The 13,307-nt window shown below is 36.6% G+C and overlaps 1 protein-coding gene across 7 annotated transcripts in view; it reads right to left on the bottom strand.

Moving 5' to 3' along the window:
* Window positions 1-773: 773 nt before the first annotated feature.
* KLC1 (kinesin light chain 1) overlaps window positions 774-13,307 on the bottom strand; it is a 49,556-nt gene continuing 37,022 nt past the window's right edge. For 2 of the 7 annotated variants that reach the window (XM_076345534.1, XM_076345536.1), the window contains exons 14-16: window positions 10,768-10,898; window positions 5,990-6,056; window positions 774-4,604 (exon numbers count right to left, since the gene is read on the bottom strand). In XM_076345534.1, the coding sequence (XP_076201649.1) occupies window positions 4,539-4,604; window positions 5,990-6,056; window positions 10,768-10,898 (264 nt within the window). In that variant the 3' untranslated portion in view covers window positions 774-4,538. Of the gene's footprint in view, window positions 4,605-5,468; window positions 5,577-5,989; window positions 6,057-10,767; window positions 10,899-11,651; window positions 12,287-13,307 lie in introns of those variants that run through there. The other 5 variants (XM_076345532.1, XM_076345535.1, XM_076345537.1 and 2 more) reach the window with 3 other exon arrangements.

Below are 13,307 nucleotides of genomic sequence, written 5' to 3'. Positions count from 1 at the left end.
AATCACACGTGAAATCCACATATCGGGGCAGGACGGGAAGTCCTCCTCAAGAAGGGTACATTGACATTACAAATGGTTTTCTGGTTGTGCTGTTGTTGGGTTTTGGTTTCGTTTTTTAAACCAGGCCCTAGAAAACGGAGAATACCATTCCTGATTGTACAGAACTCATCTGGCTTAATTACACTGTAACCTACCACCACTACTGTATAATGCTTCTACATCATTTACAACTAAAGACTCAATAACTTTCCATGCTTGAATCGTGACTTGAGTATAAATATAGGGAGCCTAAGGATTGATCTGGTTTTAAAAACGACTTCACTATGCTTGTTCCACGCTGTATACAATTTTTAGTCTCTCTCTCTATTGTGTGTGCCAGCACAACCGTCAGAGCAGCTTCGAGCTTTTTGATGTAGCTGGAGCGTTAAATGAACTTCCAACTACGGTTCTTTAAGTATTTCTTATTCAAAAGCAGCCGTAACTAAAGAATGGTTTTGCAATTTCGCTATGAGCATAAGCACTTTCCCAACAACTGGGGTCTTTTGACCTCTATCAGATGGTGGCACTGTGTAACTATTGACCTTGACTATTCAGTGTGCTGAGACTACTGTGAATGGGGTTGGGGGGGGGGGATAATCAAATGTAGATGTTCAAGATTTCCCTCAATTCTAAACTATTAAAAAAAAAAAAAAAAGCCAATGTTTATACCAATACTTCCCTAAGTCTGTGACAATGTAAAGTTGCTACAATGAAACTGTAAACTTCACAGCATCACATCTTTTAACATTTATTCTCTCAGTACAGGCTAACATTACCGAAAATGCAATTCTCTTAGCAGCTTTCAGACAAAATACATGACCTGCATAACAAAAACTAAAGTAACTTGAACTCATCAAGTATTGTAAACACACTTTCAATGAAGCACTGCATGCCCCTTTTACTATATATTTACAACAGAACCACACCATTCTCAAAATTACTGGATTCAAATGGTACAATTTAAGCACAAATACTTCTCAAGCTTAAAACCATTTTCATTTACTACCATGCAGGAGGGCTTGGGGGGGTGGTGTTTAAGAAAAGGTACAACCGCTGGATAACGTGTCCAATTGTTTTAAGTGCTGTTCTATCACTGCAGTACTGCAAGCACAGACATCACAGCAATAGCTCAGTTATTCCTGAAAGGAGCAAATCATGACACAGTTATGTTTTACAATAATATTTAATAAGATCTAAACTCAAGAACCAATATTGCCAATATTCCTAAAGCCTAGTGCACAACCAGAGACAGAAGGGCAACAGGCACCTTTCCATCGCTAACAATTCAACGTACGATTCATCCTATGTGCGACCCTTGCTGACCGTATACCCCAGCAAAACTAGCCACTGCTCGTAGCAGAATCCAGAGGAACTGGCCTGATCTGGAGCCCTCATTAAGTTTTTAATGGAGTTCGCCCTTACAATTCTGGGCAAGGACAAACATGTTAGATTAAAACCAAAACAGCGCTACCAAGGTTGCAATTTTCCTAACAAGATGTCTGGCAATTTTGAAGGTCTTCCCTAGTTTTCTGTTTCAGAGCTGTCGGTTTAGTTCAGTACTGAAGATACCCAAGAATTATACAGTTGGGTATTTTGGTTTTATACTTTATGCAGACTGTTTGCTACAACTGAAACAGAGGAAATTCATTGGCTTACGTAAAAACCAACTGAGAAGCCCACCTGAAATTTCAATGTATACAAACCATCTCCTGACAGTACTCAATTCATGATGCAAACAGAAGGAAGGTTGACCTTAAAATTGGTTTTGTACATTACAAGTTTTTCTCCAACTGCAAGCAGCTCACTGGCTCATAACTGTGAGGACCTGGCTATCTTTTATGGATTTATGGATTAGAGGACTCTTGAAATTTGTTTCTTCTCTGAAAAAAAAAAAAACCCTTTTAAATATAAGAACTGTTTAATAAGCAGTAGCTCAACAATTTAATCTTCCAACACACTTTGAAATACTATATAAAGCTTTAAAACATTTAAAAGCACAGTACTAGTAACGCCACCAACAGTACAATCCTAAATGAGAAAGTTCCCTCACTATCACCATCAACATACCATGGTCTTGCATTTTAAAACTTTGTGTACATTGTAATTTGGCACAGTTAAATATTTTATTGCTATTTACACAAGTTGGGGGGAGGGGGTGTGTTGGTTTGTTTTTTTTTTTTTTTTGAGAAGCTGCAAAAATAATTTTCCTTCAAAGTTGAAACATGAATGTAGAAAACACATTCTTCAGTTTCTTTTCAGTAATTCCTTACTACCAGAATCAGTTCTGCATCTAAATGGTTTTGTGGGTTTTTTTGGAAGTCAGACTTTTATAACCGTCTCTACGTGAAACACCGAGCTCCACAGAACCCCGCGTTACAAGGCCCACCGAGCCACTCCTATAGCAGTAGCATCGTGCTGGTGTGAAACGGGTTGACTGCTGGGGGTGTTTGCAGCGAGAGTTTCTCAGGGGTACTGCCAGAGGGACAGATGACGCCATCGCAGGCTGTCCAGTGAGGCGACGGCGGCGGCAGGGTTCTCCTGCCGTCTCCCCGGCCCGCCTGTCGGTTGGACACGGGTACCCACCCAGCCCGGCAACCCGACGCACAGTTCTTTGTGCAAAGCTGGCTCCGTCTGGCTTTGTGCAGAGAACCGAGTTCACCAGTGGGTGCATATAACATGTTTTGCTTTAGGGGAAAAATGTATATATATTATGTATATTTTTATATAAAAAGCTCTTAATAAAAAGATTAAAACTCACGAGTCTACATTATATGAGTAAATATTGTTAAGTAACTGAGCAACAACTAACTTGTTCTCACTCGAGTTCATTAATGAATTGCACTACTCTGTGCTGAAACTTCTACATATTAGCAGCATCATATCCCACCGTTTCTAAACTGTCCTTATAGCAGTATACCACACGCAGCTTTCCTTAAAGAGATGCTAATAAGGTACCTCCTGGCAAACATAGTCAAGTGCATTACACATACAACTTTTTGCATCGGGTATTGTAACACAACTTAAAGCCGGATGCGAAGCCAGTCAAATACTTCGTAGAAGTACTAATTCTACTGACTCTTCACAGCCTGTTCAAATACTAAAACTCGCTCGTGTCCCTATGTGTTACCTCCTTCAGTTGGCGCTAGCCCTGAATGAATATTCCAGCTTTTCCCAAAGTTCGTTTCGTTCAGCGTTTTCCAACTCACAACTATGACCACAAATGCATTTGTACACACACTGGTTGGTTTTTTTACTTTCTCATCCAACTTCACATGAATAAGAATTTTTACAAAAGATGAACAAAATGACAAGCTTTACAGAAAAGCGAAAGGAAACACTAGTGTCTATAAAATACTTAAAACATACATACTTCGTTCCAGCAGCAGTCCCGTATACAGACAGCATATATATTAACCGTAAGTAGATTTAACATGGATGTGTGGCCAAAGTGCTTGCCACTTATGGCCATCTAGTGCTTCCACTGGGGCCCTTCAGATTGGAGTGGTCCTTTGCACAGCAGCTACTCCACAGTGTAACAGCCTAGCCTGCAGTTGCCTGCTTCTGCTGTCATCAGCTATTACGGAGAAGGGCAGGATTTAGGATCAGCCTAAGGAAACGTCGGAGCACTTTCAGCAAACAGAGAACGGGATTGTGAATTCCAGTGGACGAGCAAGAAAGTCAACCTGAGGCTTGATGTTTCCCTAAGAGCAACAGCAGCCGCTCTGGGACAGTTGCAGTCCAAAACTTCAGTATTCATCAACCATACAAGGTGAAGGTCAAAACATTTTCCATTTCTCCTGATCAACGTGAACCATCCTATCTCCATTGATTATTGTGCCCTAAGACTTATATCAACAAGTGTCAAAGTTATGGTCACAGGTATTGCTATTCATGCTATCTACAGGTAATGTAACCCCAACCATCTCCTCCGTAAAATTTAATAGCTCAATCTAGTGGTTAAGTAAGCCGTGCCTAAGTGCTGTTTTGCCAGCTAAGGTTTCTAACATTACAATAATCCGTGGTGCAAAGGAAAGCCCCACCAATACAGTATGCTCTATTTGAATTCATACAGTAATGCACATACATTTATCCTTTTCTCATTCCAGCACTGTATATATTTACTGCTACACATTTAGTTTTGCCTGCATTTTCAAACATCTTTGCATTTTGGTATGCTTTAAATATGTTTGTGTTTTTACATTTTTTTGGCTGCTGTAATATTCAGACCTATTAAAGAAATCGATGTAAGTAGCATGAATGGGAGCAGTGCAATGAGCAAAATATATCTATATAGTTCTCCTTTAGAAGAAAATACCCACTAACGTTGTGTTTAAAATCGTTCCTATTCAGAAAAGTAAAAACAGCAGTCCATTGGAAAAAAACCCAACAAAATCTACAAACTAGGCGTTCCTATACATAATGATGAGGAACCAAAGCTTTGAAGGTCTCAGTGCTTCTTTATTCACCAAGGAATTTTAGCTAGCTTCTGTCCAAGAACCTCAATGCGCCAAATCAGTATGACTGACACTCAGAGCTCTCGAGTCTGTCAGACAATTATTTCGTTCCTGTGTGAAGGGGAAAACAAACAAACAAATAAATTAAGCAGATGTCCAGACAGTTCAAAGCAAATAAACAAAATTACTAGTTTTACCAACAGGAACAAACAAATAGAAGGATCTATGGAGAACTGGCCTTGTTCACGCTGGGTAGGGGGACACTCTTCCGTATTCTAATAAACGTCTTTTCCCCCAACTTTCAACTAGCAAAAGTGAAAAGATCTATTGATATGTATATACACACCCTTTACAATCCTGACCCAAGCCTTACCAGAAACGCAAGAGCCCATCTATGGGAATTGCCATGAGTCTCTCTAGTGGGTGAACTAGAAAAGTTCACAAGAAGTGAGAACTCATTTTAATATCGCAGTGTACATACAAACAATAAATTACTCTTCCGGAAGTCACACTGACTATATGCTAAGGATCCGGTTTAGGGGCACCTAGGACATGACATTTTGAAACCTTGGCACTGTTGCTGCAAAGAATTATGCTTTACCCCGATGTTTTTTTGGCTGAAGTTCACCCTAAGCAAAGTTTTGCACACATTTCACACCGCAGAAAACTCTGCAGTAGGTTCATTAGAGATAATATAGTTGACACCTTTATGCCACTCAACAGTAAAATGAGAGCCATACAGTTTGGGCTTTCTTGCTACTGTAAGACAAACAGTGATGAAGATCCTCACGTACAGTTTTGTTAGTACAGAAGCAATTTTGTCTTCCTAAAATTAGTTGCAGTTACTGTGTTAGTAAAATGCACAAGTGTTTAGAACGCAGAACATTGCTAGCTTATTTGACAATATAAGAAACAGTGACTTATTAGGTAAAAACTGGAAATGGGAAGTAGCAATCGGGCACACCATGTACAGTTAAGCAAAATAAGGTTTTATATTAGCAGAAGCATAACACAGATCAGACAACCTTTTAGAGACTGCTCCTGTACAACCTCAGGAACAACTGAAGTCGCATTTAAGGGAATCTGAAAATGTACAGCAATTAAGATGATCGGGCCCTTTGCAATAAAGGGGCTGAAGTAAAAAATACTTAGTAACTGGGCTCTAAAAGTTCTTGGTTTTTTAATTAGGGTTTACAAGAACGTAAGAATCCAGAAGTTTCATATCCACTGTAATAGTTAGACGGCCCAAAGCCAGAGACTGCTTGGTATCATAAAAGCCAATGCTCTTTACTGGTCGGACTTAAGCACTTGCTTAAAATTAAGCATAATGCACAAAAGTGTTACAGAACGATGTCTTAAGCATAGGCTTTAAACATCTTACCAAAGTAGGGTCTTACCAATCACTAGGAGTTTGTTGTTTTATTATTTATCATACTCTTTTTATCCCAAACCCTACTAATGATACATTTTTGTAAGAGTATTGTAGGGCTTCTTACTTGAAAATGATCTTCAGTAGCCTTGCCACCCATGTTAAGAACATTCAGAGAACTGGCACGCTTCATGCTGCAACCAGGACAGTGAACATGCAAGGATAAACCGATCAGAATAGCTGAAAACTAACAGCTCTAAAAACACAAGTATAACAACAAGCAATGCACAGTTAAGGGAGTTTGAACGATGCCCCAAAACTGATCTGAGGGATACCCTTTAAGATAACTACGTAACTTAGAATATGTTTATATTCGGTTCTAAATTAGATATAAAACCAAAAAAATTACAAGCTCCTCAAAGCTTAAACATTTCAGGCAACTGATTTAGTTTCAACTCAAAATCTCAATTTTTAAAGCACATCAAATTAATACACTGACTTAGTGTTGATTTTTAATTAGCTAATTCTCAGTTTCAATTTTATCCAGCTTCTTACAAAAGCATCAAAACATTCAGACAGTTTAGGAAAAAAAAAATGTCAGACGTGAATAAGTTTGTCACATAGGCAGCATTTAACTTGGAAAAGCTACAACAAGCATTAGTTTAGTACTTTCTGCCTCATCTAGGTAAGTCTCCAGAATCTATTTCAAAAAAGCATTTTAAATTCTTTTATTTTAAACATTTCAAAGTGAAGGGAAATAAGATCGTTGCTGCTATCAGCTTTGGTTATGGTTTTGGCTTTACAACGCTCTGAGCAGTGGCAACAACAGCCCTAGAATACTGCATTGAAAGCAACAGATGAGGAAAAAAAAATTCATCACCTACACAGGAGCCACTGACAGTCAAAATATCACTGCATTAACTGTAATATCTACTGGTGTTTGAGATGAGGATTAATAATTTATCTGCATTTCTCAAACATATACAAAATTTAACAAAAATATTTTAAAGCGTATATAATGAAATTCAAGATTAGCCTTAAGCTTCCTATCATCACGGCGACTACAACAGGAACGTCTGATGTCCTTTATCCCAAAGTGTCTGTACATTACTCAGAATGTACTAGGTGTGCCTTGATTTTTCACTATTTTTTTTTCCTCTTCAATGATTTCAAAACTACTAAATGAGTATTTTGAATATATATTTGATGAACTATTCACAACGCAATGAGGCCTTAATCCTGCAATGCCACCTACAGCTTTAGAGACAACTGGCTGATGCAAAGTTCCCAATGCCTTCCAGTAACACGGAAAGGTTTATCCGTACAGATCACATTAGATATTAGCCAGTTTTTCTTTCTACTGAAGCAAGACTACTAACAGTCAAAGTCAAGCACGAGTTTTAAATGCTTTCATAAAGCAAAGGCTTAGCAGAATAATGAACCAAAACACTAACAAACACAGGCAACAGCTGCCACATAACACAGGCTTACTGGTTTTTTCCTAGCATTAATTTGCACGTTTCAAAAGCTAGAATGCACACAAATTTAAAATATTTGACATGAGTGTTAGCAACAACAAAGCAAGGACTCATGCATGGTATACACCTCTCATTTATTCAAGGAAACATGTACAACAGAGGTTATATATGGAAGTCAAAGTAAGTTATCTGTAAAACACAAACAAAACATTACATAATGCTCTTCAAAAGAGCGTAAAGGTTTATGGAAAACATTCCAGGGAAATAGAAAATCCACCACTAAAAATTTACACAAGTATTTTTAGGTTCTTGCTGAAGTGCCAATTAAAAAAAAATATATATATTTTTAATCACACATGAGATACTAGTTTGTTTGTGGTTTTTTGTTGTGGGTTTTTTTTTTTAACCAACATACTTAAGAACTTTAGTCTAGCAAATGCGCTTTTAATTCCTTCCATGTTAGAAACATGATTGCACAAATAGCATGCAGTTGTTTTTCTGGTGCATAAGTAATAGCAATAATGAAAGTTGGTTGTGTCCCCCCCCCCTTTTAAATTACAAGTCTTATCTGTTCTGCTGTATGATCAAAATTTTAAAGAGAAAAATCAAACCTAACACTAGCGAAGTTAAATTATTGCAGAACTCAATTCTGAAATACGGTAAGGAAAGAAAGAAAGAAGTGATACCATGCTTCAGGTATTGTATGTTTCAAAGAATAGTTCTTAAGAGATTTGTTCTTTGTCAAAAAGGCTTTTGCACGATTTTAAAGAAACAATTTCCCTGATGAGTTTTCCACTTCATTCTCTTCAACCTTCTGTATCAAGCAACAACATGAAAACTAAGTCTTTCTTTCATGCTGGGATGTTACTGTATTTCTATGGGAGCATTTCTCATTCAGGATCGTACCAGCACTGTCAGTTACTATTTACAGAAGCACAGTATAAGCAACAGGTGTAAATCAATTTCAAAATAAAGTCTTCGTAGAGACACAGGCAGGGAATGCAGAGGTGTATGGGTAAGGAGGGAGGCACGTAAGTCTTCTACCTAGAGTGGCTGACTTCATAGCAAAAATGATTTCTATGTATGCTATGTCAGTATTGTAATATTCAGCTATCAAACACGCTAAAAAACCCAAAGGTTTGCATAATAAAAACTGAATATCCCTTTTATTAAGCTCAGAAGCAGGGAAAAAAATTAACTTACTAAATTAATATTACTTAATTTATTAAAGTTTCTTCAGAAAATGAAATCAGAATTACTTCTTAGAGTATCAGTATGTACAGCTATGCTTCATGATCTACAAAGCTGGTGTTTAATACCAGGAGTCTTAGCTGGCTTTAATAACAAATGCAAATATAAATTAGGATTAAAAAATGTCTGTATCTTACAAGAACAGATACTGTAATATTTATTGTCTTACACACTCAGCAAGCATATCTACATAAAAGCCTGCCACTGCAATACACTTATTGCAAGCTTTAAGAATAAATATTCTTTGAGAACAACAGAGACATCTAAAAAACAAGAATATTTTGTCAAAAAGGGAAAGCAAGAAAGATACTGCTTTGTTTTCAAATTTGTTTCACATTAACGTCTTTATTTGAGGAAATCTCATCTGGTGATACAGACCCACAATATAATTGTTAATGTGGGTCGATTACTTCTATGTTGGTCAAATAGCACTACCGAAGTGCAGACAATAAAAAGGGAGAGGAGTTCTTACAGGACACTGCAAAGCCAAATGTCTTCAGTTATACATAAGCATAATTTTCTACACCTATAATCACAGAGTTACTTTACCTGCAGAAAAAGTTAGCTCTATTTACTACAGAGAACAAGGAATAAAACTCTTCGCTTTTACGAAACTGAAAACCTTTCCATGTCTCACAAAAATGAGGAGAAAATTCAAAATTAGGTATGAATATATGCATCTATTCATACAAGTATATACCTGAACTATGATGAACTCTAGACAGAGCTGAATAGAAACAGAAACCAACGTATAAAACTGCTAATACTGAAGACAAAGACGGAAATCCCTTTTATTCTGTTTTTGCTTGCATTTGCTTGTTTTCTCTAAAGCATTTTACATTAACATATTTCCTTCTTCTAGTTACATGTTTTTCATCGTTTACTCCCAATCTATCATCTCAGAGGTAGTTCTTAATGATGTATCAATAAATGCAAAGGGATTTTTGACCTTGCATTTGATTCAGTGCCTTCAACATCAAGCCTCTGGCAGCTGACAGTGAAATTTTAATTAACAATTCTAAAAATAAGTTCAGGCTGAATTTGAAACAGATACGCGAGGAAGAGAATTCTACGTGTACTGCAGCTGTACACAATGTTTTACAGCGGCATAAAAACAGTAAGGCAAACCTTCGTTGGAGCACTTACAAAAACACATTGAGACCCTGCCTCCGGATCACTGTCTCAGATATTACCAGATTATCATCATCATCTACTATATCACTCATAGATCCAGTTGCTCCATCAGAAGTTAATCCAAGTTCTCCCATTTAACTGTTTAAAGCCTAAGTTCAAATTCACATTGTGATACAGTTCCTGTCAACTAAGTGAGTTCCAGTTTTCCACAGCAAGGGGGAAAAAACCTGCAAAACTGATTGCAATGATGTTGGGGGTGAGGGGGCACACCCACGAGTGCTATTATGAAAAACAGTAGTACATTTTAACACTTCAACTTCTCTGCAGCAGCCAATAAATTATGCGTGTTTTTATGCATTTATTAGAAATATTACATACATCCAAATCCATAACCATATGGTAAACAGGAAAGAGTGAGAAGTCAGATTCGTTAGAATTTGAATTTTTACCACTGACTTCACAGAGGCCAAAATGTTAATGAGATGCACAAGTAGGTTCAAGTTATTCAGCATTTTCCTCTGCTCTCTGAAATCTGGGTTTTCCAAAAATAGCAACTGAGACGGGCTCAAATCAGTAATTCTCTTTATACCCACAGCAATATATAAAGCTATATCAAGAATATATCAAGATATTAAGCTATATCAAGAATGTTAGTTGTACGTTTACTGTATTCAAGCTTTTATTGTAAAAATCAGTAACATTTATTATTCTTCACTGCTGTGTGAAAAGGAGAATTTTGCAGGTAACTAACATTTATCAGTAATTCTATGAGGCTCTTGTATTCTTCAAGTGGCTAAAGTAGTAAAAAGGGAAAAAACACTTAAAATTGAGTTAACTCTTAAAAGCAAATATAATTCCTCAGATGTTACAGAACTTTCATTGTAAGCTTAAGAAATTATTTCCTATTTTATTTTTAAGATATAAATCTATACGATATGCGATTAGCTAAGCAGAGAAGAAAACACTGCCGTAGGTACTGCACTAGGCTACAGGGGGGGCACAGAACGAGGGCACACCAGCACAGCTAAGAATAGATAATTACCCTGGATTCTTTGGTTCACTGTCTCGTGAACTTCCTCCCTTCAGCTTTCTAACCAGCTTCTCACTGCTGCGTCTAATGGAAGCACGAAGTTTGCTAAAGGAACCACTGCGTTTTAAAGATCCAGTGCCATCCTGAAAAAAATTGAACAAATGTGAAAGTGCAAGAGTTTGTCGCCCTCCCCCAAGCCTGGCTCAAAAACATTTCATTGATGAAAATTTTTTTTTTAAATTGCTATTAATATATACTTGGTACAATTACCTAAACACAGAATATGATACAGCTATAACTTTACCAAAACAAAAGGGTTCCTTCCAAACTGTAGCAAAGATTTCTAAAGTATGAAGACATGCTCAAGCCATGATTCATAACAATTAATAAAACCCCACCACAGTAGTCAAACAATTCACCATCACCATGTTACCATTTCATATGAGCGCACTGTAGTTAACAGAGTACAAGCCCCAAGCAAAAGCATTCCATCAGAGTCTAAGAAAAAACTGTTTTATTTTTTCTAAACATCTACATTACTTGCAAACATGTTTGTTTAATCCTAACATCCTTAAACAAATATATTTCTGATCAGAAACATGTATGGTTAAATTCCTATGCTTCATTTTAACTTTCAAAGAAAATGTAAAACATGATGAAATGAATTTTTCGTACATCACATTCATGTTTTACACTGCTATGCTGATCCAAAGAAACTTCCAACTGACCACAATTCTATTTTCAAACGTTTTACTCTGAAAACAAAAAACAAAACCCAACAGTTTAGTAAGATTAGAAGTGACCACTTCCTACTTCATAGAAATCCTACGTGATTATGAAAGAAGAGTTGTAAAAGAAGAAAGTAAAGTACTACTAAGCAGACAAAGACAGACACCTGAGTTGGAGTGAGTTTATTAGAAGTTAGAAAGACAAATACACAAATCACTGAACACCAAGATTAGTAGAGAAAAGCATAATTGCCAAAATCTCACACAAAGACTAAACAGCAATGCTACTTTAGAATAATCATAAGTGAAGACATCCAGAGTTCCATAGTGATGTTAACCATGTAATAGGTCTCTAAATACATTTTAAAGCACTTGGAGAACATGCCTTACTGTTACGGGTTTTGGTTTGGTTTTCTCCTGTAAAGATCACCATCATGCCATTTCAATAATACCTTGTGTGATACTTTTAACTACCTTTTTTCCATAGTGAGCAGCTACTTATAAAGTTCATTGTTACTTTTGTTTTTTTTTTACTAATGTATTACACAGCAAATGGTTGTAGTAACATTTTGTATGACTAGATACATATCTGGCAAAGCTACACATGTACAGAAATAGAAAAACCAAAAAAAGACACCAGCACTGAAGGAATGGCCAGTTTACAGGGAAGTGTAGCTCTGACAAGAATCTTAAGGGGTTTGCTAAAACACAGCAGTCAGTACTGAAGAGAGAAGTTAAAGCTTGAAGATGGTGCACGCCCGTCATGCAGGAGACAGTATAAGAATCACAAAAGGCATCTAGGCCTGTCAGAAACGGAGAGAGAAAAACTGAATGAAACTGTTGGGAAAAATTCAACAGTTTTCAATTCTGAACAGTTACGTTTACAGTATTTCTAGGTCACATTCAAAACAATTTTTTCCAGAGTTAAGTATTTGGACTGCCCTTAAGTACAAAGAGCAGGCCCTTGCAATTACCAGAAGGTACATCTCTATACAGTTTCACCTATATAACTAATATGCGACTTACAAACAGGCATGAACGATGCTGTGCATTCTTTAAGTTAGCATTTGTGTAAAATACAAAACACCTTTAAAAAGGAATAGCTTTAGTATTACCTTTTGTAAACAAACAAAGGATTTTTTTTCCAGCTGACATTAACACAAAAATAAAAATAAAGGAAAAAAAAAAGGAAGAAAGGAACAGAACAAGGTGCATTCATTTCAGCTTTAACTTCTGTCAGGAATTTTCCTCAAAACAAAACTGCAAGAAGAAAGAGGTCTTCCCCTAACCTCCAGACAAAATTCTGTTCATTCCTTTAAGGAATTAGAATCTAACTGACCTCACAAGTATTTTTTAGAACATATCTGTGTCTATATGTATTATCTAGTTGGAAACTTCTGTACTTTCCCTAATGCAATGAGGCAGCTGAAAGAATCCACCTTTAAATATAAGCTGTGATTCAATTTACATGCTTTCCATTCTCAGTTCTAAGTACAGAAACCATTACTGATAGTCTTAAGATACCAGTTTTGAGAACCTTTACCTATAGCAACTGGAATGAACAGTAATTAAAATTATGCTCGCAAATGCCAAAATGCCTTGCTACCAAGTGATTAGAAGATCAAAACCTAACCGAATATTTATGTTTCAAACTGAATTGCATATATTGTTCACACTTTTAAAAAAAATAGACTTCAGTTTTGCAGAATTGAATAAATTGAAGTCTAAATTCCAATTGGAAGTGTTAGATCAGTGAAAAGGCTAATTATTCCTATGGTCTGAAACCAGCGATGCTGTAGTAGTGATAATGAACCAATGAACAAA

The sequence above is a fragment of the Aptenodytes patagonicus genome, chromosome 7 (assembly GCF_965638725.1).
Source record: "Aptenodytes patagonicus chromosome 7, bAptPat1.pri.cur, whole genome shotgun sequence".
In the NCBI taxonomy this organism is placed as follows: Eukaryota; Metazoa; Chordata; class Aves; order Sphenisciformes; family Spheniscidae; genus Aptenodytes; species Aptenodytes patagonicus.
This window is presented reverse-complemented; position numbering and strand designations above follow the sequence as displayed.